Raw genomic sequence first — 27,070 nt, 5'->3', positions numbered from 1 at the left:
TTACAGCAGCGAAGGTGGCAACTGTGCCGTATTTTTAACTCTCTGTAGCTACAGTACACAAATAGCATTTGGTCGTGTCATTTACATAACGATCAGTTCATTTCAATATAAATGTAGTGGACATCTGCGCCGGAATTGATGTCAGCAAAAAGGATCTGAAAATAGAAAGCTTGTGTATTGGCACACACGCAGCATTGCTGGGAGAGTTGTGCTTCTAAAGCAAACATTGCGAAAACCAAAGCTTCAGTGCCTCGCCTTAACATTATCACGGAATCAGAGGGCTCAATGTTAACTGTTCCTGCCAAGCAGGAAACAGGCGGCAATGGAAAGGAGAATCGGGCGGGTGTGAAATGGGCAGCCAACCCATAGGCGTCCATTACCCTCCTGGTGGTAACAGTTAAAATCGACCCCAGCGAATGTTACAGCACCGAAACAGGCCATTCAGCCCATCTGATGTTTTTTCCCACGTGAGCCATTTTGTCTAACCCCATTCTTTTGCTTGTTCCCCATACCATCTAACAGTCCTCTTTTTTAAGCAACTATGGTAAGGGGAGATTTTTCTCTACCAGCACAGTGCAACTGGGAGTGCATTGGACATGCCACGCGGGGAGGGAACATCCAAAGTCTCATCATTTAAATAATAATGGAGTGCTCCCATCACTGATTAGGCCATGCGGTGGGAGTGTGGAGGTTGGGGAGGGGGCAGAAAATTTGGTGCAGCAGTCTACATGGAGCAGCTGCTGCAGCGCCTTAAAGAGCCACCACCTGTGCTTCCTGGTGAGGTCAAAGGTTCATTGTTTGGCAATGTCAGAGTGGAAGTACTGAGTTGGGGGAGGTACTGAGTGGTGTACATCAGGAATCGACGCTGGGACCACTACTGTTTCTAATTTATGCAGATGATCTAGATTCAGAAATTCAATGCAAAGTGGTCAAATGATACCAAATTAGATGGGGCAGTGGATTCAGCAGAGGCAGCTTCGAAATTACAGAATGAACTGGACAAGAAATGCAAGTGGGCAGAACAATGGCAGATGACATTTAATACCAACAAGTATAAAGTGCTACACAAAGGAAGGAGAAATAGATGGCATGCATACTCCATGAATGGTGTTGAAATAAGTAAAGGTGAAGTTGAAAGAGACATAAGAGTCTTAGTGGACTCAACACTAATTATGTCCAACCAATGCAGAGCAGCAATCAACAAAGCCAATAGAATATTGAACTACATTGCCAAAACAGTGGAATACAAGTCAGGGGAGGTAATGATCAAACTGTATAGTGCTTTGGTTGAATACTGTGACCAGCTCTGGTCATCAAGAAGCATGAGAGACAATCAAGCATTGGAGGCAATGCACAGAAGAGCCAGAAAGCTGTTCCCCAGTGTCAGGGATCTGAGGAACATAAGAACAGGAATAGGCCATTCAGCCCCTCGAGCCTATTCCGCTATTCAATTAGATCATGGCTGATGTGTACCTCAACCCCATTTACCCCCCTTCGCTCCATATCCTTTGATACCCTTACCTAACAACAGCCTATCAATCTAAGTTTTGGGGGTGAGAGATCCATATTTCTATTATATGAAGATGTACTTCCTGATTTCACTCCTGAATGATCTGTCCCTAATTTTAAGATTATGCTCTCTTGTTCTGGATTCCCTCACCAGAGCTATGAGGAAAGACTGAATGGACCAGGGCTTTACAGTTTGGAAATGAGACATTTGAGAAGTGATCCTATAGAGGCATATAAGATTATTAAGGATATAGAAAAAAATTAATCTGGAATAATACTTTAGAACCATAGGAACCATAGAAAAGATACAGCACAGAAAGGGGCCATTCGGCCCATCGTGTCCATGCTGGCTCGAAGAACAACCGGGTGCCCATTCTAATCCCACCTTCCAGCACCCGGTCTGTAGCCCTGCAGCTTACAACACTTTAGGTGCAGGTCCAGGTACTTTTTAAAAGAGTTGAAGGTCCCTGCCTCTACCACCAATTTGGGCAGCGAATTCCATACACCTACCACCGTCTGGGTAAAAATGTTTTTCCTCGTGTCCCCTCTAATCTTTCTGCCAATCAGCTTAAATCTATGTCCTCTTGTTCTTGAACTCTCTGCTGGGGGAAACAGGTACTTCCTGTCTACTCTATTAAGGCCCCTCATAATTTTGTTCACCTCAATCAAGTCTCCCCTCAGCCTCCTCTGCTCCAAGGAAAAGAACCCCAGCCTATCCAATCTCTCCTCGTAGCTGCAATTTTCAAGCCCTGGCAACATTTTTGTAAATCTTCTCTGCACTCTCTCCAGAGCAATTACGTCTTTCCTGTAATGTGGTGACCAGAACTGCGCACAATATTCCAGCTGTGGCCTCACCAGCGTTTTATAAAGTTCCATCATTACATCCCTGCTTTTGTATTCTATACCTCGGCTAATAACGGAGAGCATTCTATATGCCTTCTTCTCAACCTTATCTACCTGTACTGCCACCTTCAAGGACCTGTGCACATGCACTCCAAGGTCTCTCACTTCCTCTACCCCTCTCAATATATTCTGCGTATTCTCTTTTACTGTTTGCCCTCCCTAAGTGCATTACCTCACACTTCTCCGGGTTGAACTCCATTTGTCACTTTTCCACCCATTCCACCAACCCATTGATATCTTCTTGGAGCCTACTTCTATCCTCTTCACTATCAACTACACGGCCAATTTTTGTGTTGTCTGCAAATTTGCCAATCATGCCCCCTACATTCAAGTCCAAATCATTAATATATACCACAAACAGCAAGGGTCCCAACACTGAGCCCTGTGGCACACCACTGGAAATGGATTTCCATTTGTAAAGACATCCATCGACTTTTACCCTTTGTTTCCTGTTACTGAGCCAATTTTGGATCCAATTCACCACATTTCCCTGTATCCCATGGGCTTTTACCTTTCTGACCAGTCTGCCATGTGGGACCTTGTCAAATGCCTTTCTAAAATCCATGTAGACAACATCCACTACACTACCCTCATCAATCCTCCTTGTCACTTCCTCAAAGGATTCAATCAGATTTGTAAGGCATGACCTTCCCTGAACAAATATCCATGCTGACTATCCCTGATTAAACCAGGCCTTTCCAAGTGACAGTTTATCCTATCTCTCAGTATTGATTCTAATAGTTTGCCCACCACTGAGATAAGACTGATCGGCCTATAATTGTTTGGCCTTTCCCTCGTATTCTTTTTAAACAATGGTACTACTTTTGCAATCTTCCAGTCCTCTGGTACCTCCCCTGTATCTAGTGAGGATTGAATCTATGTAATTCAGAGCCTCAGAGCATCCGTTATTTCCTCCCTGGCTTCCTTCAATAGCCTAGGAAACAATCCATCCGGCCCTGGTGACTTATCAACTTCCAAGGATTCCAGTCCCTCTAGTACTTCATCTCTCGTTATATTTACCTTATCCAATATTTCACACCTCTCCTCTTTAACTATTACGTCCAGATCATCCCTTTCCCTTGTGAATACGGAGACAAAATATTCATTTAAAACTCTACCCATATCCTCTGCTTCTACACACAAGTTACCCTTATCATCCCTGATAGGTCCCACCTTTTCCTTAGCTATCCTCTTGTTCTTAATGTACTGATAAAACATCTTTGGATTTTCTTTAATCTTACTAGCTAATACTTTTTCATGCCCTCTCTTTGCTTTCCTTATTTCCTTTTTTACGTCATCCCTGTACTTTCTATACTCCTCTAGGCTTTCTGCAATATTTTAGTTTTCTGTGACAGTCATAAGCTTTCTTTTTCTGCTTTATCTTGCCCCGTATACTTCTAGACAACCAGGGGGCTTTAAATTTGGCAGTGCCACCCTTTTTCTTTGAGGGAACTTGTCTGCATTGTACCCGTAGGATTTTTGGATTAGAGGGGTACCCTCCTCAGAAGGAAGCTGTCTGGGCTGTTTAGGACAAAATGGCAGAGCAGGGCAATGAGGTTATTGCAGTGAAAAAAGTTTAACAATTGAAGAAGATTGCCTGCTGAATTTATCCCTTTACATTGCTCTGGTGTAGCACTATTGTAAGGAGTCTTACAACACCAGGTTATAGTCCAATAGCTTTATTTGAAATCACAAGCTTTCGGAGGAAGCCTCCGAAAGCTTGTGATTTCAAATAAAGCTGTTGGACTATAACCTGGTGTTGTAAGACTCCTTACATTTGTCCACCCCAGTCCATCACCGGCATCTCCACATCCTGGTGTAGCACGGCAGCAATACACAATTTCACCGCAACCAGATACATCCTCACATGGGACACTTCCTCATCTTTACAGAACCTGTCTAACACTATCATCAGACAACTAATATTTATGCAAATTTTTCATTGATGGTGGCTAAGGCCATGAAAGACTCCCCAACACCTAATTGCATGCTGCATGTTCTTGCACTCTTTTTTTAGGAGGCACAGTGACTACTTGACCACCAGGTGTCAGTGGTGGCTCAGTGGTAGCACTCTGAATCCTGAAGGTTACAGGTTCAAGCCCCACTCCCAAGACTTAAGCACATAATCTAGGCTAGCATTGCAGTGCAGTACTAAGGGAGTGCTGTACTGGCAGAGGTGCTGTCTTTTGGATGAGATGTTAAACCGAGGTTCTGTCTACCCTCTCAGGTAGACGTGAATGATTCTGTTTTACTATTTCGAAGAAGTGCAGGGGAGTTCTCCCTGATCTCCTGGCTAATATTTATCCCTCAACCAACATCACTAAAACAGAAACAGAAAATGCTGGAGAAGCTCAGCAAGTCAGGCAGCATCTGTGGAGAAAGAAACAGAGTTAACGTTTCAGGTTGATGACCTTTCATCAGAACTGGAAGATGTTAAAAGAGTTAAAGTTTTTGAGCAAGTACAGAGCCAGGGAAAGGGAGGAAAGAACAAAAGGGAAGGTCTCTGATAGGGTAGAGGGCACGAGTGATTAAATGACAAAAGGGATGATAAGGCAAGGAAGGTGGTAATGGGACAGGTTAAGAAACAAAAGATGGGTCTGGAGTAGCTGTAAATGGCAGCAGCAGAACCATTACCAGCACTAGCTGACCAAAAAAATGGGAGCAGTGGTTATGATCTGAAGTTCTTCAGCATTTTCTGTTTCTGTTTTAGTGATGTTGGTTGAGGAATAAATATTAGCCAGGAGATCATAATCACTCCACCCTATCAGAGATCTTCCCTTTATGTTCTTTCCTCCCCTCCCCCCTTTCCCTGGCTCTGTACTTGCTCAAAAACTTTAACTCTTTTAACATCTTCCAGTTCTGATGAAAGGTCCTCGACCTGAAACATTAATTCTGTTTCTTTCTCCACAGATGCTGCCCGACTTGCTGAGCTTCTCCAGCATTTTCTGTTTTTATTTCAGATTTCCAGCATCTGCAGTATTTTGCTTTTGATCACTAAAACAGATTATCTGGTCATTATCACATTGCTGTTTGTGGGACCTTGTTGTGCGCAAATTGGCTGCTGCGCTTCCTACATTACAACAGTGACTACACTTCAAAAGTACTTAATTGGCTGTAAAGTGTTTTGGGATGTCCTGAGGTAGTGAAAGGTGTTATACAAATACAAGTCTTTCTTGCATAGAAATAGTCAGCACTTCAACAATCTCCTGGTGAAAGCAGGAAGGGAAGACAACAACTGGCAGGGACACCTCCAACCTTAATTCATTCGAAAGAATTAATCCCGAAAATTGTGCTGTGGCAATTAAGAGGGACTTGCTGGTAGCCAATCTGCAGCTCCAGACTAGTATTACTTATTGCTGTTATTTCTGCCTATGAATTTCTCACTCACTCAAGCATTCTGTCATTTGAAAATGAGCATGCCCCACATCACAGCATGGCATGTTTTGTCTTGTGAAATGTGTTACAAGAGAGTCTTGCTGATAGCAATAAATGCTTCTGCCCGTTGTGTTTCCATAGGGACCGGCAGCTTGCAGGGTCTGAGACTGCGGAGGCATTCACCTCGCAACATCAACTGCACTCTGTCTACCAGCAACAAGCATCAGCCCAAGAACATCCACTCCAAGGGAATCAGGTGTAGAGGTAAAGTCAGAGCAGAGAGCACCAAGTGAAGGTCACAGCAAAGAGTGAGTAAGGGCAGGTGGAAGCGAAGCAAGTCAGCAGGAAGGAGTTGGTCCAGGCTACTATGAGATGCTAAGTCCTGGGATTGGTACTATCATAGACCTGCTTACAAAAGGCAGATTCTTTCTGAGGACAGTCAATTCACTGAGTTGCCTGTAAACGTGCACAGAATGTGACACTAGTCCACTGATTGGTGTGTTTGACCACTTCACAGAACTGCAACCCATCCTGGAGTGTGCCGCCTCTAGTGGCTCTGCAGAAGAGCTCCCCCCTCCCCCCCCCCACACACAGAGGTCCTAAGCACATCTGTGGGTTCTTTAGAGGATGTCATATCTGATGCTATTGAGACCTGGGCTCCAGTGTCCATAGTCGGTTTTGGCTGGATTCATCATACTAGGGAATGGTCTGAACAGTATCCTGAGGGGTGGGACATCAATGACCTCACTGCAGCCCTGTGGTCTGGCCCATATAGGTAGCAGGACTCGCTGAGGCAGTATGCAACAGGAGGGGCATGGCAGGAGTCAGTGCAGACGAGGGAACTGTCTCTCAAGGCAACTCACTCAAATAGCCTATGCACAGTAGACAGGCCCAGGCAGTTACCACATTATCAGATATGTTGCCTTAATGGCAGGACCACCTTATCACCCTGCACCACAAGCTGAGGAAGCCCTCAGGGACATCCAACACCAGCAATCTCACTTCCTTATTTTCCACAAGAGGAGCACCTAGAAGTGCTCGATCAGGTAGTCGGAGGTACACATCGTAAAGGCCACTTAGGGGAAACGCCAGCATGAAAATCATTTCCTAACTCATCGAGCGCTATTAGAGTAATAAATCAGTGGAAGTGGACTTCAACTTTGTGGAGAAAGCTCACCTGTACAGGGACATATTTCAGTAGAAGATGAATGGATGTGCATGTATGATGGCTCAAGTAGAGGGTAACATTGTATATGGAGTTTGGTGGACCAGTGAATCAACATGCAATCAACAATGCTTGTGCTAGGGTGACTAATTTTTAATTGAAATAGTTCTCTATTACACGTTGCCTGATTTTTCTTTCTTGCTGTGTTCTGGTGCAGCTGGCAAGTTTTCACCCTCGGGCATATTGTCTCCGAAGATGCCCAATCCTGACCCTCCTAGTGCCCCTCAGCATACTACTGACAATTTGGAGGCTGTATCACAGCAAATCTCCAGATCTATCCAGACCTAGCTTTGTATCAGTCTGCCTATTATATGCACTGTTTGGGTCCTTGTGGAGCCACCTGCTTCATTACGTGCTCTTTTTGCTGCAGTTCTTGGATTCCGCACTGGTGTCATGAACCACAGCTGGAGAGGGTATCCTTGATCACCCAAATTTTATACATCTAGAGCAGAAATGCCTTGAAATAATGATGGGATTTGTAATGCATCGCAGCAGCTTCCGGGGTATCTGGCATACACCTGCATGATGCTGTTGGCATGGTCACATACAAGCTGCACATGATGGAATAAAAGCCCTTTCTTTCCATAAATGCCATGGCATCGGTGAAAGGAGCCCATATGACCACATGGGTTCCATCAATGAGGACCTGCACTCTTAGCAAGGCAGCCAGTGTGAAAAAGTGAAGAATTTCTCTTGGTCATTCTCCTGCTCATTGTCCTTAGGAAACAGCCAACATCTGATGTATACTGTGGGGCACATCCAATTGGCTGATCTAACAGATGTTCCTTGAGCCGGCTTAAAAAGAGCCAGCGGCATTGAAGTTCAAGGCAGTTGTGACTTTCACCACCACTGGCAGAGACGTCCCAGTTGTGGAGGAGATGTGGAAATCTGGCAGCAAGAGACGGCAAAGTTGCAGGACTGCCTCCTTGGTAAATCGTAAGTGGCAACGAGAAAGCTCCTCATACAAGTAACACCTACTTGCTTGAGTAGCCCTCCTCCAATGCAAGCATACCTTCCATGTAGAAGCCCCGCTCATCCTCCAGCTCTCTGAGGACAAGAGGAATTTCTAAAGGAATGCTCGTTCTATGCACAGGAGGCTGTTTCTGGAGGCCAACTCCCAAGGCACTGAGTGCAGATACAGAAAATTCAAAATCAGGATTAAACTCTGAACTCACCTGGTGTCAGTCATGGCTCAGTCGGTAGCCCTCTCACCTCTGAGTCATGGAGGTTGTGGGTTCAAATCCCACTCCAGAGACCTGAGGACAAGTGCTGCAATGTCAGAGGTGCAATCTTTCAGATGAGACATTAAGGCCTTGTCTACCCTCTCAGGTGGATGTTAAAACATCCCATGATGCTATTCAAAGAAGATCAGGGGAATTCTCCCTGGTGTCCTGACCAATATTTATCCATCAATCACCATCATTAATACAGATTATCTGGTCATTATCACATTGCTGTTTTTGGGACCTTGTGTGCAAATTGGCTGCTGCATTTCCTACGTTTCAAAAGTACTTCATTGGCTGTAAAGTGCTTTGGAATGTCCTGAGGTCATGAAAGGCACTGTATAAATGTAAGTCTTTCATTAAAAATCAATGAAAGGGACAGAAAAGCAGCAATAAATAACCCAAAAGTCTAAACAGTTGGTATTTCTCTGTCACTTGAAATAGCTTTACAGCTTTAAGAATTTTTGACCTGCAGTCCAAGAAGTTGGGTTGCAAGTGTACCTGGTTTATATTGGCACCTAATGTTGACATAGTGCTACTGGAGCAAACCAATCGAAAATGTGCCTTCATTTGTGTCAGTTTTCCAAGCTAAATGCGGCACGTGTCATGAAGCAGCATGAATGTCCTAAACCTACAGCCTGGTCAGAAAATCCAGAAGAACACACATCCCAGCAATTGGGCCCATGATTTCCCAACTTGCACTGCCTACAAGCACTGCTCCAATCACGGAATCAGCCCAATTAAGGAACTGAAAACACATGTAAGCTTTGTTCCACCTTAACACCATTGTGAACCAGCCCTCTCAAACCACCATCAGCTGAAGCAAGTTAAGAAACAAATAAAAGCAAATTGTTGATCAGCAAGATGTGTAGAAAGATCTACACTTACAGCAAGAACCTAGGGCAGTGAATCATATCGTTGGTCATAGATTTAATTTTGGTAAAACATGCTCAGAGCAAAACTCACATTATCTACATCATTAAGCCAAACTTCTATGAAAACAGTGTTAATTTCTCTAACAGTACAAGGCAACAAATCATCTTGCCTAAATCATTATTTATATGATTTTTTTAAATTGTGAACATTTATTCAAGTCTGCAGTATCCACCTCAATATAATTTTGCAACACTTAGCATGGATTTTTAAGCGACAAATCGTGCCTCACAAATCTATGTTCTTTCAGGAGGTAACTAAATTATTTGGCAATGATAATCCAGTGGGCATATGGCAAAACAGGTGTAAGCTGTGTCTAAAACTGTCATTATATTTGTGCATCGCATGAGTAAAAATTTTCACTGCAAGTTTTCCCTCAATGCTTTCTTATTAAAATGGCAGCTAGCAGCTTTTAAGAGACTTATTATACACAGAGATGGAGGGGAATTTTCCTTACAATTAGATTCCTCTGACTCTCGTAGATTTGATTATTTAAACTAGCACATCAAGCTCTAGTCAAGTGCAGTTGGCACAGCTCGAAATTGTCAGAGATGTGGAGCACGTTTATAGCAGGAGATCAATAATTTACCAAACCTCAAGGCCTAGATTTTCCTCCCCTATCCTTCCTGACCTTAATTTTGCCACCCCCTGCTCCTGCTGGGAAGGCTGCCAAGGTCCTCTTCACCACCCACTGCATGTAAATGCTGGGGGAGGCCCGGGTCCCATCTGATTTCTCTTACCTCTGCTGTCTCCGTAGTCTCAAACTGGGATTCTCCATCATTATTCTGGGTGCCTTGCCATAACTATTTGGCTCTGTTATTCTTCCATTGTTTTAATAGCAAACCATCTGCCCACATTTGCTATGTTCTTCCTCTGATATCACACCAACCATCTTTTAAGAAACTGGACAGGCAAAAAGAACAATACAATATGCACCACATAAAATTCAAAGACAGGGATGGTTACTAAAGTGTATGCAATCCAGCTCTGGTGTTTTGTGTGTATTTACATATACACCTTTAAAACAAATCCAGACTATCCCATATGCATGTGGCATCCCCAAAGACAACAAACTCAAATTAAAACATTCAACCTGTAATGCTTCACAAATAAGTGCAGTGCTTCTTTATCGAATGTTTTTTTAATCTCCTTTCTACTGTTTCCTGAAGAGACTAACTCATGATCCACTTGCCCAAGTGACTATTCTTCACATCTAAGCCTAGACAGTGAGTATCAGCAAGCTATGCGACAACTTGAGCAGGGGGCACATCACAACTAAGTACGTTCCTGTCTCCTCCCTTCCCCTTCCCTTCCGACCACCATCCACACATCAGCATTTTCCAGTAGGATTCACAGGGTGAAGAGCGGGAACCTTGCTTGATTTTTCCCCTCCGTAGTCCAGGGCATCTGGGGCCAACTGCAGTACCTCCCACCTCCCCCGCAGCCTCACTGATGCCCTGGTTGAAATCAGTTAATTCAGCACAACCAAGCTTTAGACCTCAGACTTCCCTGATTTGTGACTGAACATTTCATGTATTTTACTGGTAGAGGGTCTGTACCCAGTGCTTTAGAATTCAGCTGTGGTTGAATGTTCTCCTTTTCTGACTTTGAGGCATTTAGTGTTACAATAGCAAATGTGCCTGAACTGAATTCATTATTTTCCAATAAGGTACCGCAAGATCTAATTTAAGGAGGGAATCTACCATCAGAACCCCTTTTCAAATTAAAACTGTTAGAACAAAATTAGTCTCCACTTGGAGAAGCAAGGATTAATCAGGGATAGTCAACATGGCTTTGTCAAGGGAAGATCATGTCTGACTAATTTGATTGAATTTTTTGAGGGGGTGACTAGGCGTGTGGATGAGGGTAACGCAGTGGATGTGGTATACATGGATTTCAGTAAGGCCTTCGATAAAGTCCCCCACAGGAGACTGGTCAAGAAGGTACGAGCCCATGGAATCCAGGGTGCCTTGGCACTTTGGATACAAAACTGGCTTAGTGGCAGAAGGCAGAGGGTGATGGTCGAAGGTTGTTTTTGTGACTGGAAGCCTGTGGCCAGTGGGGTACCACAGGGATCGGTGCTGGGTCCCTTGCTGTTTGTGGTCTACATTAATTACTTGGATATGAATGTAAAAGGTATGATCAGTAAGTTCGCTGATGATACAAAAATTGGTAGGGTGGTAAATAGCGAGGAGGATAGCCTCAGTCTGCAGGACGATATAGATGGGTTGGTCAGATGGGCGGAACAGTGGCAAATGGAATTTAACCCGGAAAAGTGCGAGGTGATGCACTTTGGAGGGACTAACAAGGCAAGGGAATACACAATGAATGGGAGGACCCTAGGCAAGACAGAGGGTCAGAGCGATCTTGGTGTGCAAGTTCACAGATCCCTGAAGGCGGCGGAACAGGTAGATAAGGTGGTAAAGAAGGCATATGGGATACTTGCCTTTATTAGCTGAGGCATAGAATATAAGAGCAAGGAGGTTATGATGGAGCTGTATAAAACACTGGTTAGGCCACAGCTGGAGTACTGTGTGCAGTTCTGGTCGCCACACTACAGGAAGGATGTGATCGCTTTGGAGAGGGTGCAGAGGAGATTCACCAGGATGTTACCAGGGCTGGAGCGCTTCAGCTATGAAGAGAGACTGGGAAGATTGGGTTTGTTTTCCTTGGAGCAGAGGAGGCTGAGGGGGGACATGATTGAGGTGTACAAAATTATGAGGGGCACAGATAGGATGGATACTAAGGAGCTTTTTCCCTTCGTTGAGGGTTCTATAACAAGGGGACATAGATTCAAGGTAAAAGGCGGGAGGTTTAGAGGGGATTTAAGAAAGAACATTTTCACCCAGAGGGTGGTTGGAGTCTGGAACTCACTGCCTGAAAGGGTTGTGGAGGCAGGAACCCTCACAACATTCAAGAAGCATTTGGATGAGCACTTGAAATGCCATAGCATACAAGGCTACGGACCAAATGCTGGAATATGGGATTAGAGTAGACAGGGCTTGATGGCCGGCGCGGACACGATGGGCCGAAGGGCCTCTATCCGTGCCGTATGACTCTATGACTCTATGACTCTATAACATAAGAAACATGAGAAAAAAAAATCAAAGATAAGGAAAGATCATTTGGCCCATCAAAGCTCATCCCTTTGGTACTCCAACTCATCCAGCCTAACATCCAACTACATTTTGAATTTACCTAATGTCTTTGACTACACTGCCTGGTACATTATTCCAAACATTTATCATCCTTTGAATCAATATTTTTTTCTGAGATATGTTTTTTTTCACCAACTTAAATTGATGTCCTCTTTTCCTACTGGCTTGATGTTATAGTAATGTTCTGGGTTCACCTTGTCTACTGTTTATGAGCCCCCATATTCCCCATTTTTTTTTATAGACTGCAGAGCTCAAACTTGCCTACTCTTTCCTCATGGCTCATTCCCTTTGCACTTGGGATCATTCCTCCTGCTCTACCCTGCACCTTCCTTTCAATGTCTCCTTTGAAATGTGAAGAATGGTGACCAACATTTTGTGCATTTTACTCCAAGTGTGATCCAACCAGCACATTAAATGAGTGTAGCACCAGGAAATAATATGAAATGTAGCTCAGCATAGAGAATATAAAAGAATCGGGAGGTGAGAATAAGCAGAAGAATGGAAAGCACGTAGAGTGAAAGAGGGTAATTTTAACCATCCCACGATGGGCGGGAGAGAGTTAAATCGGTAAACATGTGAAACCCGACCCCAACCCGCCGCGCACGTGCCTACTTCTGATTTAACCGCAGCAGGTTGGGGGGGGGGGTGCATCTGGAATTTTGGACCCAATACATTTTAAATGCCATGTTTAGTGCATAAAAGAGTTTGATGTTAAACTTTGAAACTACCAGATTTACTTGTGAGACATTAGGTGTTGAATATCACAATTGGAGTGAATGGGTTTATGTTAGTATTCAAAAGCACTCATTTACAGTTTCATTGGATTAGAATAAACTCAGCAGGTTACCATTAATTCATTCACTGCACACTTCCATCATGACAGGCTGTTGCTGTAGCCCAACTTCAAAAACAGCACCACCTGCTGTCTTCCTGAGACCATGGCACCTTTAGTCATGAATAAGTTAACAATATTCCCATTCCTATCTCTTGACACTGCACACCACTGATTACAGTATATTATTTTATATTTTAAGAATTATGTTTTAAGAATATCCCAAATGGAAGAAGTATTTCAGCAAAGGTCGTTTGCCCTTTTATCCATGTTCAGGCTTTTTGTTTTCTGCCTTCAAACCCATTCAGATTTCTTTCTCCTACTACCTGTACTGGAATTTGACTGCATGTCTTTAGCCTGCATATAAACAAGTCTGTACTCCTCTATCAGTTGGCTGTTGATTGATGGAGACTCGAAGGGCTTCTGCAGTGTGTGTTGACGTAATCTGGAGCCTTGCTGATCCGGCAAGGCTGCCGTATACCTGTTGAATGAATGAGCAGTGGTCCCCTTCTCACACTCACAGAGGACCAACTTGCTGCCATCTTTGTCAGCGGATCCTTCCATGGATACGGGGCTTGATGTGACCATGGTGAGGTGTGTGTTGTTGCTGTTAGTGTTGGAGAGGGCCATGTTCTCTGACAGGATCTCCGAGCGTATAACGGTTCCTTCCTGCTGCTGGATTTTGGAAGATGCTTCACTGCCTGTGCTTGTACCACTCTCTCGCCTTTCCCGCACATGCATTCCGTACTCTTGAACTACTTTGTGTTCAGGAAGCACATGGGTGTCACTTGGGATATCATGAAATGGCTCTTCTTGATAAAAATTCTTCATCAGCAACTTATTCTTCTTGCTTTGTTTTGAAGCCTTCTTAATCACATAAATCAGATCTACAAAGTTCAGCAGAAAGGAGAATCCAGTGACTCCAAGCATAAAATTAACCAGCAGCATTTTCTCAGTGGGTCTGGAAGGATAACAGGTAACTCTGTTGGCACACGGATAACTGGAGCAAACAAACTTATTTGGAACAAAAAGTCCAAACAAGTAATATTGGCCAACCCCAAATCCTGCCTCCAATAAAGTCCTCAGAAGTAACTGAAGCACATATGCCCCACTGAAATTAAGAATTCTTTGCCTTATTGTGAGATCCTCATTTACTGCCTTGGTTTCACCATAGCTGTCCTCCAAATGCAGATCTGTCTCATAACTTTTCCCAGTTAAAGAAGTCCTTCCACCTGGCACCTCTTGTAGTTTTGTGACTGATGAAGTTTTGATCAGGTTTTGGGGATGCTGCTGAGAGTTTTCTTTTGCATTTTGCATAGGCACCCTGTGAGCCACATACATGACGTACACAACCAAAGGCAAGCAGAGGGAGATGGCCTGTACAAACCAAAATCTGCAGTGGGATATGGGGGAAAAGACATCATAGCACATGTTGGAGCATCCTGGTTGCATGGTGTCACAAATGAATTTTGATTGTTCGTCCTGGTACAGAGGATAGCCAACACCAATGATCACAAGTAGCCTAAGCAATACCATTACTGTTATCCAGATCTTCCCTGAAAGAAGCATACAGCAAATATTGCATTATTAAATTGAGGGCACTGTACATATATTCACCATTTTACATTCAAAAATAAATATTTTGGGGTAACAGTCATTGCAGTTAGCAGTAAAACCATCTCTAGCAGTGGATCATGTATTTGAAGCTACATTGATTATAATATATACAGGAAAGTTATTCTTTTTTTTTATTCGTTCAGGGGATGTGGGCGTCGCTGGCGAGGCTGGCATTTATTGCCCATCCATAATTGCCCTTGAGAAGGTGGTGGTGAGCCGCCTTCCTCTCTAAAACAAAAGTGCAGAGCTATGGGGACAGAGGGGGAGTGTGGGATTAATTAGATAGCACTTTTAGGCATAGGCATGATGGGCCAAATGGCCTCCTTCTGTGCTGTAAGATTCTATGATTCTACGAAAAGTGTGCCATTTATCAGTAAAATACTTCCTGTTCTTGATTTGGAGCCACATGAAAACTCTGCAACCATAATAATGGTATTGGAAGATATTTCAGGGCTAGATTTGCTGCTTATTATGAGAAAGAACTTGCATTTAAATAGTGCCTTTCACATACTCAGGATTTCCCAAAGTGCCTCACAGACAATGAACCACTTCTGAAGTGCAGTCACTTGTTTTGTAAGAACATTCATTATGAATTAGGCAGAAAATTTAGTCTCACCAAACTCTGGTCAATTTTCAATGGGAAAGTGCTGAAATGTTTTTTTTTAAAAAGAATACAATACTTTATCAATATGTTATGGAAAGAAATGGTGTTTGGGAATGTGTTGAAGAAGATAACACACTCTTGAGGTTCATCTGACGAAGTAAACAATTCAAGCTCTGCTCTTGTGGAGGTAAGAGTTCCTCTGATCATTATATGGAGTGACATCGTAAATGTGTTTGTGAAGATTTTCTCTGTTTGGTATTTCCAGTAAGCTTGTCCAAAAAAAAGACACAAAGGAAGAAATGCCAAAAATATTTTTAAAAAACATGAAATTAAAAATGTAATTCAGCTGTCAAGCATTTTCCTTCTACAGAATATGGTACTCTACCCCTCCCATTTAGTATTGTGAATTACTCCTTGATCCTTAAAGGTATCAAGAAAGACTCTAGAATACATATCCATTCCCTGCATTTTCTTAAAAATAAAGCTGGATTACCCACATAGCAAGAAAAGCTCAAAAGGTTTCTCCACATCCAGTCAGAGCTTCTAATCCCTCCCCATCTCTTGAAGATGTTGACTCCTGGGCACAGTGGCTATTCTTCACATGTGAATTTACCCAGTGACTGCCAGCACACCCAAGCCTAATTCTGTTCTCACCCTACGTTCACACAAATGCACTGTCCAACAGGGGTTGCTGGATAGAGATGAGGAATTGGCTGATTTCATCCACCCCTCACAACCCAGTCAAGCTGAGGCTGTATGTCCAGTCCTTTAGAAAGATGCAAAAACTATTATTTCAGTAAATCACTAAAGGAGCATATGCAAGAGATGTACAGTCAGGGATAAAGTAAGTCTGGACAGCCCAGGATATTGCTTTGGTTCTTGTCTCACTGGACACTTACAGTTCATGTTTTTGTGAGATTTCCAAAGTACAAAGTTCGCATTTTTGGATTGTGTGTTGAATCTTGGAAGATCATGAAAAGATCTTTTTCACACCTGGTTCTGCAGATTTCGTACTCCCAGATCAGCCATCCCCCCCCACTTTGCCACTGAGCCATCTAGCCTTGCTGCCATCCCCCCCCACTTTGCCACTACTCCTAGACAAGAGGTTATTGTTGCTGCTTCTTTCCATGTTACAACTTGCCTCTTGTCTGGGATTTAAAGGATTTATCTCATTAAGAGTGTGATAGGGGGTGGCTTCAGAGGAGCTTTCTGACACTCACTCAGTTCTAAGCACTGTTTCAATGCACTATCTGCAATTTATTTAAAGATAATGTTATTCATTTTTTCCCACTTCAGACGCTGCATCTCAACTTGACATCTTGGAGTGTGAGCCTTTTTCTTGCTGCTTTTTCACAGGTTGAGTTAATGACAGTGGTATATAGGCAATAAATGGATTTATCAGTTCTACTAGTAAAAACTCCCCTTTGGGTTTTAAGTACTTGTAGTACTCTAGCAACTGTAGTACTATACATCTATACAAGCTTTTGGTTAAGGATAGTGGGGTATCTAATCTCAGTTTGAAGTCAATATATCTATAAAATATAATGCTGCTTTTGTTATTGATGTTTTCACCTATGAATGACAGCATTAGTTTAAAAAGAGATTATTTATTCACTCTATGCTAAGAAGGCTTTAATTAGGGTCACTCATATAACCATGGTGGTTTGCACGAGATTTACCAACCTTCTTAACTTTAGGTGGTTCGAGTGCACACTCACATATTAATGCATGAAGTCATTCTCACTTTTCCGCCACTCCCAGAGTCTTTGTAATCTGCTCCCTGAATAAAATCTTCTCAAATTGGGCTTAGAGACACTTGGTCCTTTTTAATGTTTGGACTGAGGGTTAGGGTTTAGGCTGAGAGTTTTGGGCATGGGCATGGGCTGAGAGTTTGGGCGTGGCATGCGTATGGGTTGAGGGCTTGGGCTTGGGATGAGCGCTAGGTCTGACAGCTAGGCCTTGGGCTCACAGTTAGGTGAATTTATTTAAGGGCACCATTATTTTGTTCAAAAGGAGCATTTATTTTGAGGATGGAAGCTTTGTTCTAGATGAATTCAATGGAGCAACAACAACAACAATAACTAGCATTTATATAGAATCATAGAATCATGGAATGGTTACAGCACAGAAGAAGGCCATTCGGCCTGTCAAGCCCGAGCCAGCTCTCTGCAAGAGCAAGCCAGTTAGTTCCACTCCCCCGTGCTCTCCTCGTAGCCCTGCAAATTTTTTCCTTTCAAATGTTTATCCAATTCCTTTTTGAAAGCCACGATTGAATCTGCCTCCACCACACTTTCAGGCTGTGCATTCCAGATTACAACCACTCGCTGCATAAAGAAGTTTTTCCCCATCTTGCCTTTGGTTCTTTTGCTAATCACCTTAAACCTGTGTCCTCTGGTTCTCAACCCTTCCGCCAATGGGAAGAGTTTCTCTCTATCTACTCTGTTTAGATCCCTCATGATTTTGTACTCCTCTATCAAATTTCCTCTCAACCTTCTCTGCTCTAAGGAGAACAACCCCAGCTTCTCCAGTCTATCCACAAAACTGAAGGCCCTCATCCCTGCAACCATTCTAGTAAACCTTTTCTGCACCCTCTCTAAGGCCTTCACATCCTTCCTAAAGTGTGGTACCCAGAATTGGCCACAATACATCAGTTGTGGCCGAACCAGTGTTTTATAAAGGTTCAGCATAGCCTCTATTTATAAAGCCCAGGATCCCGCAACTTGCATCTTGTCTGGGATTTAAAGGATTTATCTCATTATAAAGCCCAGGATCCCGCATGCTTTTTTAACTGCTTTCTCAACCTGCTCCGCCACCTTCAATGTGCAAATATACTCCCAGATCTCTGTGTTCCTGTGCCCCCTTTAGAATTGTATCCGTTAGTTTATATTGTCTCTCCTTGTTCTTCCGACCAAAATGTATCACTTCGCACTTCTCTGCGTTAAATTTCATCTGTTACATGTCCGCCCATTCCACCAGCCTGTCTATGTCCTCTTGAAGTCTATCTATCACTATCCTCCTCACTGTTCACTACACTTCCAAGTTTTGTGTCATCTGCAAATTTTGAAATTGTGCCGAGTACACCCAAGTCCAAGTCATTAATAAATATCAAAAAAAGTAGTCCTAGTACCGACCCCTGGGGAGCACCACTGTACACCTTCCTCCAGTCTGAAAAACACCCGTTTACCACTACTCTATGTTTCCTGCCTCTTAGCCAATTTCATATCCATGCTGCCACTGCCCCTTTTAGTCCATGGGCTTCAGTTTTGCTGATAAGCCTATTGTGTGGCACTTAATCAAATGCCTTATAGAAGTCCATATACGCCATATCAACTGTATTGACCTCATTGACCCTCTCTGTTACCTCATCAAAAAACTCAATCAAGTTAGTTAAACCCGATTTGCCTTTAACAAATCCGTGCCGGCTTTCCTTAATTAATCCACTCTTGTCCAAGTGACTGTTAATTTTGCCCCAGATTATCATTTCTAAAAGTTTCCCCACCACAGAGGTTAAACTGACTGGCCTGTAGTTGTTGGATTTATCCTCATACCCTTTTTTGAACAAGGGTGTAACATTTGCAATTCTCCAATCCTCTGGCACCACCCCCGTATCTAAGGATGATTGGAAGATTATGGCCAGTGCCTCTGCAATTTCCATCCTTACTTCCCTCAGCAATCTAATATGCATCCCATCTGGACCTGGTGACTTATCTATTTTGAGTACAGCCAGACATTCTAGTATCAACTCTTTATCAATTTTTAGCCCATCCAGTATCTCAACTACCTCCTCTTTTACTGTGACTTTGGCAACATCTTATTCCTTGGAAAAGACAGATGCAAAGTATTTATTTAGTACCTCATCCATGTCCCCTGCCTCCATAAGTAGCTCTCCTTTTCGGTCCCTAATCGGCCCCACCCCTCCTCTTACTACCTGCTTACTATTTATATGCCTATAGAAGACTTTTGGATTCCCTTTTATGTTAGTTGCCAGTCTATTCCCATACTCTCTCTTTGCCCCTCATATTTCCTTTTACAGTTCCCCTCTGAACTTTCTATATTTAGCCTGGTTCTCACCTGTATTATCAACCAAAAATATAGCACTTTTAACGTAATAAAACATTCCATGATGCTTCATGGGAGCGATTATCAAACAAAATTTGACACCGAGCCACATAAGGAGATATTAGGACAGGTGACCAAAAGCTTGGCCAAAGAGGTAGGTTTTAAGGAGCATCTTAAAGGAGAATAGAGAAGTAGAGAGGCAGAGAGGTTTAGGGAGGGAATTCCAGAGCTTAGGGCCTAGGCAGCTGAAGGCACGGCCGCCAATGGTGGAGCGATTAAAATTGGGGATGTGCAAGAGGCCATAATTGGAGGAGCGCAGAGATCTCGGAGGGTTGTAGGGCTGGAGAAGGTTACAGAGATCGGGAAGGGTGAGGCCATGGAGGGATCTGAAAACAAGGATAAGAATTTTAAAATCGAGGCGTTCCTGGACCGGAAGCCAATGTAGGTCAGCAAGCACGGGGGTGATGGGAGAACGGGACTTGGTGCAAGATAGGACATGGGCAGCAGAGTTTTGGATGAGCTCAAGGTTATGGAGGGTGGAAGATGTGAGGCCGGCCACGAGAGCATTGAAATAGTCAAGCCTAGAGGTAACAAAGGCATGGATGAGGGTTTCAGCAGCAGATGAGCTGAGGTGGGGCGGAGGCGGGCTATGCTACGGAGGTAGAAGTAAGCGGTCTTGATGATGGAGCAGATATGTGGTCGGAAGCTCATCTCAGGATCAAATAGAACACCGAGGTCGCGAATGGTCTGAATGAGCAAGGAGGGATTTGTCAGAGGAGCCACTGATACCACCAACCAGCCTTCCTAGCATTGCTTCTCTCTTTCCCTGCTGGCCACACTGCCGTTACTCCCTCAGGTCAAAGATTGCAGGATTAGGGGTCAAAATTTGTGGACAGGGCCAACCACTGTAAGGATCAAAGACACACAAGCTTTGTTGGGAGAGCTGGGGGAGAGTATCCCTTCTTACCACTTTAACCACTGCATATAGACACCTATACGAGAGGAGAAGGAGTGAGAAAACAGTGGTACATAGAAGCAACCAGTGAAAGTGTATGAGAGCCATACCAAGACAGAGAGAGAAGAGTGGAACATAAAAAGACAGAGAAAGGGACCTGGAGTTTCCTCCGCATTTGCACCCAGATACACCCATAATCTGGGCGCAAACAAATTACATGGCTTAATAAATCGTGGAATTTTGGGTGTAAGTGAGTTATGTACGTAACTACAATGTGCCCAAATCTCCTCAATCTTTTACGACCATCCATCAAATCCTCCGTCCAAACGAATCTCCACCCACAAAACCGGCCACACCCTCGACTCTCAAATGCGAGTATCCTCCAGTTGTGCTTGCTTGGGGTGGGGGAGGGGGGTCTCTCAACATTGCCACCAGATTTTCAGGCACAGAAGGAAACAAAGTCACTTTCCTCACAAAAAATCTCACAAAAAAAATGAAGAACTGGTACTGTAAGTGCCCAGTGAGACAAGAACCAGAGTGTTTTTTTTTTAAATTACCCTCACTGAGACCTGCTCTGTATTTTCTATTTCTTTTAATGGATTTTTACGGCATAAGTATAAGTCACATTAAAAATTGTAAAGCTTCCCCGATTGTAGGTTCTTAAACATGCTGTGCCTGATGTGCCTGAATAATGGGTAACTGAGTTGAAACTTAAATTTTCATTCTTAAAGATGAAATATACTGGTGTCGGTTTGGCGTTTCCTTGGGTTACGTTTGTTTACACTGATCTATGTCCATTTACGCCCATTTTAAGTTTGGGTATATTCCAATAAGATTGGGTGGATACTTGGACGTAACTTGACATCAGCAAAATGGGCACATTTTCAGGTCTAACTTCCAGGTTGTGCCTGAGGAGGAAACTCCAGGCCAGGGAGCCGGAAAATATTGGAGTGGGAGAGAAGCAAAGACACACTTAGAGGAAGGGACACAACGCCCCAAGAGATTGTAAAGTTTTATGAATAATAACAGTTTATTTATTAATTGACACGTTCCAAATAGTTCCATACCTTCTGTATAATACAATGAAACCCATTACATTAAATATATTTTATTGGCAAACTTAAATGGGCTGCACTTTCTAATAATACATTCATCATTACAGCCGTGAAGATGCAATGACCACCAGACTGTCCCTGAAACAATCAGGAATATTTACTCACTGGAATATTTTATCTGTATGTTTGACAGTTACGACACAGGACTTCAAAATAGGATACGGTATCTTTAATATCCTGGCAGTGTTCAGCTCTCACTCACCGACTATTGTAAGGTTGTAGTTGAGGGTGAAAGTCACCAAGCCCAGGTTGTCCAACCTTCCCATCTCCACTTGGCCAACAGAAACAGGGAGACGCCTCCAAGCGACACTCCAGACAAAATAATCTTTCCGACCTAAAAAAACAAAACGCTTTCACAGCTGAAAGAAAAAAAGAAAGCAGTCAAATTGTGTTAGTCGTTTTATGATTCGAAAGATTGTTATAAAGCACTTTTTTCTTTGTTTCCTCAACATAAGGGTGAATGTTACGAACGATTGTTCCTGTTGCTTGTCTCTGGAAACCCAAGGCGTCCAAGTCAAGAGGAGCGAACGCCGTTTGCTGTCACCTTCACAAGCTCTCCCCTGTGACAACTGCAAAGACAAAAGAGCCTCGGCGCATCTCTCCCACTGAGGGCTATTCTTACCGACCAAAGGCATGCCAGCATCCTGACAGATCCCAGATATTTTGGTGCAGCCCATTTCAGGAAAATAATAGAAGCCGCGGAATTAGATTGGATCACTAGGGTGTTCCCTTTGACCACCACTCATGGCAGGAAATATCTTGCTCTCCACGTTTCTAGCAGGAGCAGAATCGAGTGGAGTTGGAAGCCTTGATCGATTTATTTGGTAGTCAGTAAGAATCGGAGATAAAGAATGAAATTTATGATCAAAGAGAGACAGGTTGTAAACATGTGGAGCGGTGTTTGTTTATACAATAGTTTATATTATACGGTTACAAACTGGGGTGACCCTATTTGGTCCATGAGTGACCCCAAGAGGTACACAGCATCATCAGATTTCTGTCCATCTGGGGCCAGTCTGACAGTACGCTGTGGGGTAAATTGTCATCTTTATTTCTTTCTTTCAGAAAATAATATTTTGGGGATACAGTATATGAGTAGTCTGAGACATGGCTCGTGGTAAGTGTAACATGCCTGGGAGGAACAGGTTCCCAAAACTGTCCACTATTGGAGGTTTTCTTCCCCCTATGTCTGGGTCTGTTGTAGGCTAATTGATAGAGATTGATTGCCATGATTAGTCAATAACTCTATTATCATTGTAACATGCGAATACCAGGGTGGTAAAAGGCAAACCGGATGGACATTGGCTTTCTTTCATCTAGCAATTCCTATGCTCCTGCACATAACCTCTGTGCCAGGTGCAAAAAAACAAAGATGTACCCCTGTGAGTAGTGTATTCTATATATTTCCACACTTGGTGACTTACTAGCCTGTTATTTCTGTTGCAGTATAGATATAGATAATGAAGCAGTCCATGCCCGCATGCAGCAAGACTTGGACAACATCCAGGCTTGGGTCATAAGTGGCAAGTAACATTCATGCCAGACAAGTGCCAGGCAATGACCATCTCCAACAAGAGAGAGTCTAACCACCTCCCCTTGACATTCAACGGCATTACCATTGCCGATTCCCCACCATCAACATCCTGGGGGTCACCATTGACCAGAAACTTAACTGGACCAGCCATATAAATACTGTGGCTATAAGAGCAGAGAGAGGCTGGGTATTCTGCGGAGAGTGACTCATCTCCTGACTCCCCAAAGCCTTTCCACCATCTACAAGGCACAAGTCCGGAGTGTGATGGAATACTCTCCACTTGCCTGGATGAGTGCAGTTCCAACAACACTCAAGAAGGTCAACACCATCCAGGACAAAGCAGCCAGCTTGATTGGCACCCCATCTACCACCCTAAACATTCACTCCCATCACCACCGGCGCACCATGGCTGCAGTGTGTACCATTCACAGGATGCACTGCAGCAACTCACCAAGGCTTCTTCAACAGCACCTCCTAAACCCGCGACCTCTACCACCGAGAAGGACAAGGGCAGCAGGCACATGGGAACAACACCATCTGCACGTTCCCCTCCAAGTCACACACCATCCCGACTTGGAAATATATCGCCGTTCCTTCATCGTCGTTGGGTCAAAATCCTGGAACTCCCTATCTGACAGCATTGTGGGAGAACCTTCACCACACGGACTGCAGCGGTTCAAGAAAGCTTCTCAAGGGCAATTAGGGATGGGCAATAAATACTGGCCTTGCCAGAGACGTCCACATCCCATGAACGAATAAAAAAGAAACTACGCTAGTAAGATGCATTTTCTGTAATAAGAGCAATCTTTCCCATTAGATAGCTGACACTGAATTTTAGAACTTAGGACAGAGAGTCCCTGGGAGTCTGACAATGTTTGCAGGAGTCCCCTACACAGTGAAGGATGAAAACCACTAGTTTATATCAAATAGATTAGAATTTTTGAAACAAAAATAAGCACATCATCACTAAACCTAATGGGGGCAGGTGGGAGTAGGAGGGTTGGTGTTGGGAGCATAATTTATTAATCTGACAAGTGAATTAAGAACCAGCACAGAAAAAAAGGATTCCTGGCAGCAGCGCAACCTTATACCTCAGGGAAAGGAAATGAAAAACAAATAGCCTTTCTCAACCACCTGCAGCTAAATTGGAATACAAACGTGACCCATAGGAAGAACATCATGATAGAAATAACTTAAATTGCCAAATCCCAGAAATAAATTTCAGTGAAATTACTTAGTAAAATGGAGCAAATGCCGACTTTGCTAGCGACGCCCACATCTTGAGAATGAATTTTTTTAAATGTTGGGACATGACCCAGTACAAGTGTGTCCAAGCTATGACCAAATGTAGCCCTTACAATTTCACAATCCAGCCCACAATCCCAGGCAACTCAGTCCTAATTATGATGATATTTCACACTCTCTGTTTACCCACTTTAAATTTTGTGGGCTTGGAAATGTCTTATCTTAGCACTATTGCCTCATTGGTGGATAAAACCTAAATTAGAACTTCAAAGTCTGTTAGTATCAGCAATTTTAATGGGAACATGGATTTTGATTTAATATGCGATCCTCAAGGCTCCCTAAGCAACTCACGAAGACAAAAAAGCTTGTGCATTTCTGGCCTGATGATAAGATAATAAAAACGAAGCTTACAACCTGCTTCAAATAGAGAAAACTTTCCATATCTTAAGCTATACAATTTTGAAATAACTACAATGGTAGCGGACTTGTCTTAACCAAACTTCAAAATGGAACTCAGCTGTCCCAGACAGGGTTTTAATCGACAAATGATCCAAGACGCAGAAGTTTGGTTCCCTTTATTAATCAAATTGTTGGCCATTTGAAGGACTATGGATATTTTATATGTAGACTCCAGACCATTCCAATCAGACATAGGAATGGTTTCAATTGCAGGCAAGTGTTGAAGTACACGAGGTGACAGATGAATGCGTTATATCCTAAGTATCTGAACTATTAAGGGAGCTATCATCTAATAGAAGATCAGGTTGTACTCTGTTTCAAAGCATTAACAAACATTTGTGACCTGGACAAAATATAATTTCAATAGCAAGTATGACTATGACAGGGCTTGTCTTTACATCAAAGATAATTTACCAGAAAATAATTATGTTATTCAACATAAATTATGATTCATCCCATGGTTTCAGTTCCCTGCTTCACATTGCCTATATCATGTGAGGTGGCTAAGAGAAGTTTTGCACACATCATCTCCCATGAAATGTCCTTCAGAGATTCAGTCACAGCCTACTGAAAAGAACTACAAAGATTTCAGATTGTATCTTTTGTTTTGAGCCAGTTTATATATAGTGTATGTCAAGCAATGTACTATTAGTTTCTTACCATGCTTTTCAGCTTCTTTTAGGTCTTAGCTTGGCTCAGGGTTGGTATTTTTGCCTCTGAATCAGAGGTTGTGGGTACAAGTCCACTTAATCTGATCTGACGTTTCAGTGAAGAAGTACAGCATTGTTGGTGAATTTCCATGGGACTTCTCCCTATGGTCTGCTGTAAATTCCATGGAACTTATATAACCATGCCATCTTTCTAGGGTTTCTGCAGTTCCTCCGTTGAAGTTACGGTGGACAGGTGGGCGAAACACCTCAAAATTCACCTCTGCCACCTTTTGGACGAGGTGTTAAACCAAGGCCCCATCTCCCTTCTCAGATGGAAATAAAAGATGCCATTGGCACTTTTGAAGAAGAGCAGGGGAATTCTCCGAATGGCCCTCAACCAACATCGCCAAATCAGATTATCTGGTCATTCATCTCATTGCTGTTTGAACAACCTTGGCTGCCACATTTGCCTATAGAACAACAGTACTTACACTTCAAAAGCAATTCCTTGGCTGGGAAGCACTTTGGGATGTACTGAAGACATGAAATGCGCTATATAAATGCACATTTTTCTTTTTATGCAATTATCTTACTTACTGGTTCGAAGTAGGAACATAGGAACATAGGAACAGGAGTAGGCCATTCAGCCTCTCGTGCCTGCTCCGCCATTTGATAAGATCATAGCTGATCTGTGATCTAACTCCATATACCTGCCTTTGGCCCATATCCCTTAATACCTTTGGTTGCCAAAAAGCTATCTAAGTAGACAGGAGAATGTGGTCTCTGACACATTATAGGTTAAGGGATAATTCTTCATCCCGCAGCAAATCATCCCACTCACAAGGATACAGGTTTTGGTTCATCAGAGATTTGATCTGCTAATGGAAATTGTCTTCTGTCATGAACAGTGAAAGGTTTGGAAAAGAGCCTGAACCATGATAAAATCTTCCAACTTTAATTTCAACATTGTGTTATGCCCCTCAGATGTTGGATAAAAGCAATGTTCACCCCCCCACCCCCACACCCCACACCCAACTATCTTATTTTCATTTTCCTCAGGCAAGTTATTGCCACTTCCAAGGAGTCAATTCTGGACAGAAAAATGGATGAAAAATCGGTAGGCTTGCAAGGAGTATTTCTAAACTGATGTGCTTTAGGTTCTGCATCATCTGAGGTAGTTTTTTAAGGACTCTTGTTAATGACCACAAACTAAATTTTGCTTTCAAAATGTAATAGCATGCAGGTAAAAGGGGACAATGAACATTATAGATGTGTGCTTATATATTATGCAATTTTGTTATTGGCAGACATAGTATGCATTATATATGGAAAATATTTTTCCTACAGGAGATAACAATGTTTTTTAAAAAAAAGAAACTTAGAATCCAAAGTGAAAAAAATTGACCACATTCCTTTCTGCAGCAGTCAATAATTATTGTAATGGAACAGTCGTAAACTTCTTTCTTCATAGGCTTTTATTGTGGGGCACCCACATATTCCCTTAAGTTGTTATTTGGTCCATCAAAATGTTTTCTGCAGTCCTCATCATTCCTCTTGTGTTTTTCAATTTGGTTAATTTGTGAGGCTATTTTACCTTCCCTATGTTTTTGGAACATGTTTCATTTTAATGAACTCCTTCATTAAAGTACAAAATTCCTGCGGCTTAAAATATGA

At 42.9% G+C, this 27,070-nt stretch overlaps 1 protein-coding gene across 1 annotated transcript; it reads right to left on the bottom strand.

Moving 5' to 3' along the window:
• Positions 1-13,452: 13,452 nt before the first annotated feature.
• On the bottom strand, positions 13,453-21,774 carry gjd4 (gap junction protein delta 4). Its single transcript, XM_067999133.1, has 2 exons — positions 21,711-21,774; positions 13,453-14,714 (listed from the first exon to the last, which is right to left on the bottom strand). The coding sequence occupies exons 1-2, from the start codon at positions 21,772-21,774 to the stop codon at positions 13,453-13,455; spliced, it is 1,326 nt and encodes a 441-aa protein (XP_067855234.1).
• Positions 21,775-27,070: the final 5,296 nt, after the last annotated feature.

Source organism: Heptranchias perlo, chromosome 2, assembly GCF_035084215.1.
Source record: "Heptranchias perlo isolate sHepPer1 chromosome 2, sHepPer1.hap1, whole genome shotgun sequence".
Taxonomy (NCBI): domain Eukaryota; kingdom Metazoa; phylum Chordata; class Chondrichthyes; order Hexanchiformes; family Hexanchidae; genus Heptranchias; species Heptranchias perlo.
Note: the sequence above shows the minus strand (reverse complement) of the source record. Positions and strands in the feature narration are given on the sequence as shown.

Excerpts from the sequence above, each read along its gene's own strand:
- gjd4 (XM_067999133.1), bottom strand. The coding sequence starts at position 21,774 with ATGGGAAGGTTGGACAACCTGGGCTTGGTGACTTTCACCCTCAACTAC. Across the intron at positions 14,715-21,710 it reads CTACAACCTTACAATAGTCG|GGAAGATCTGGATAACAGTA; the intron begins GTGAGTGAGAGC and ends TGCTTCTTTCAG.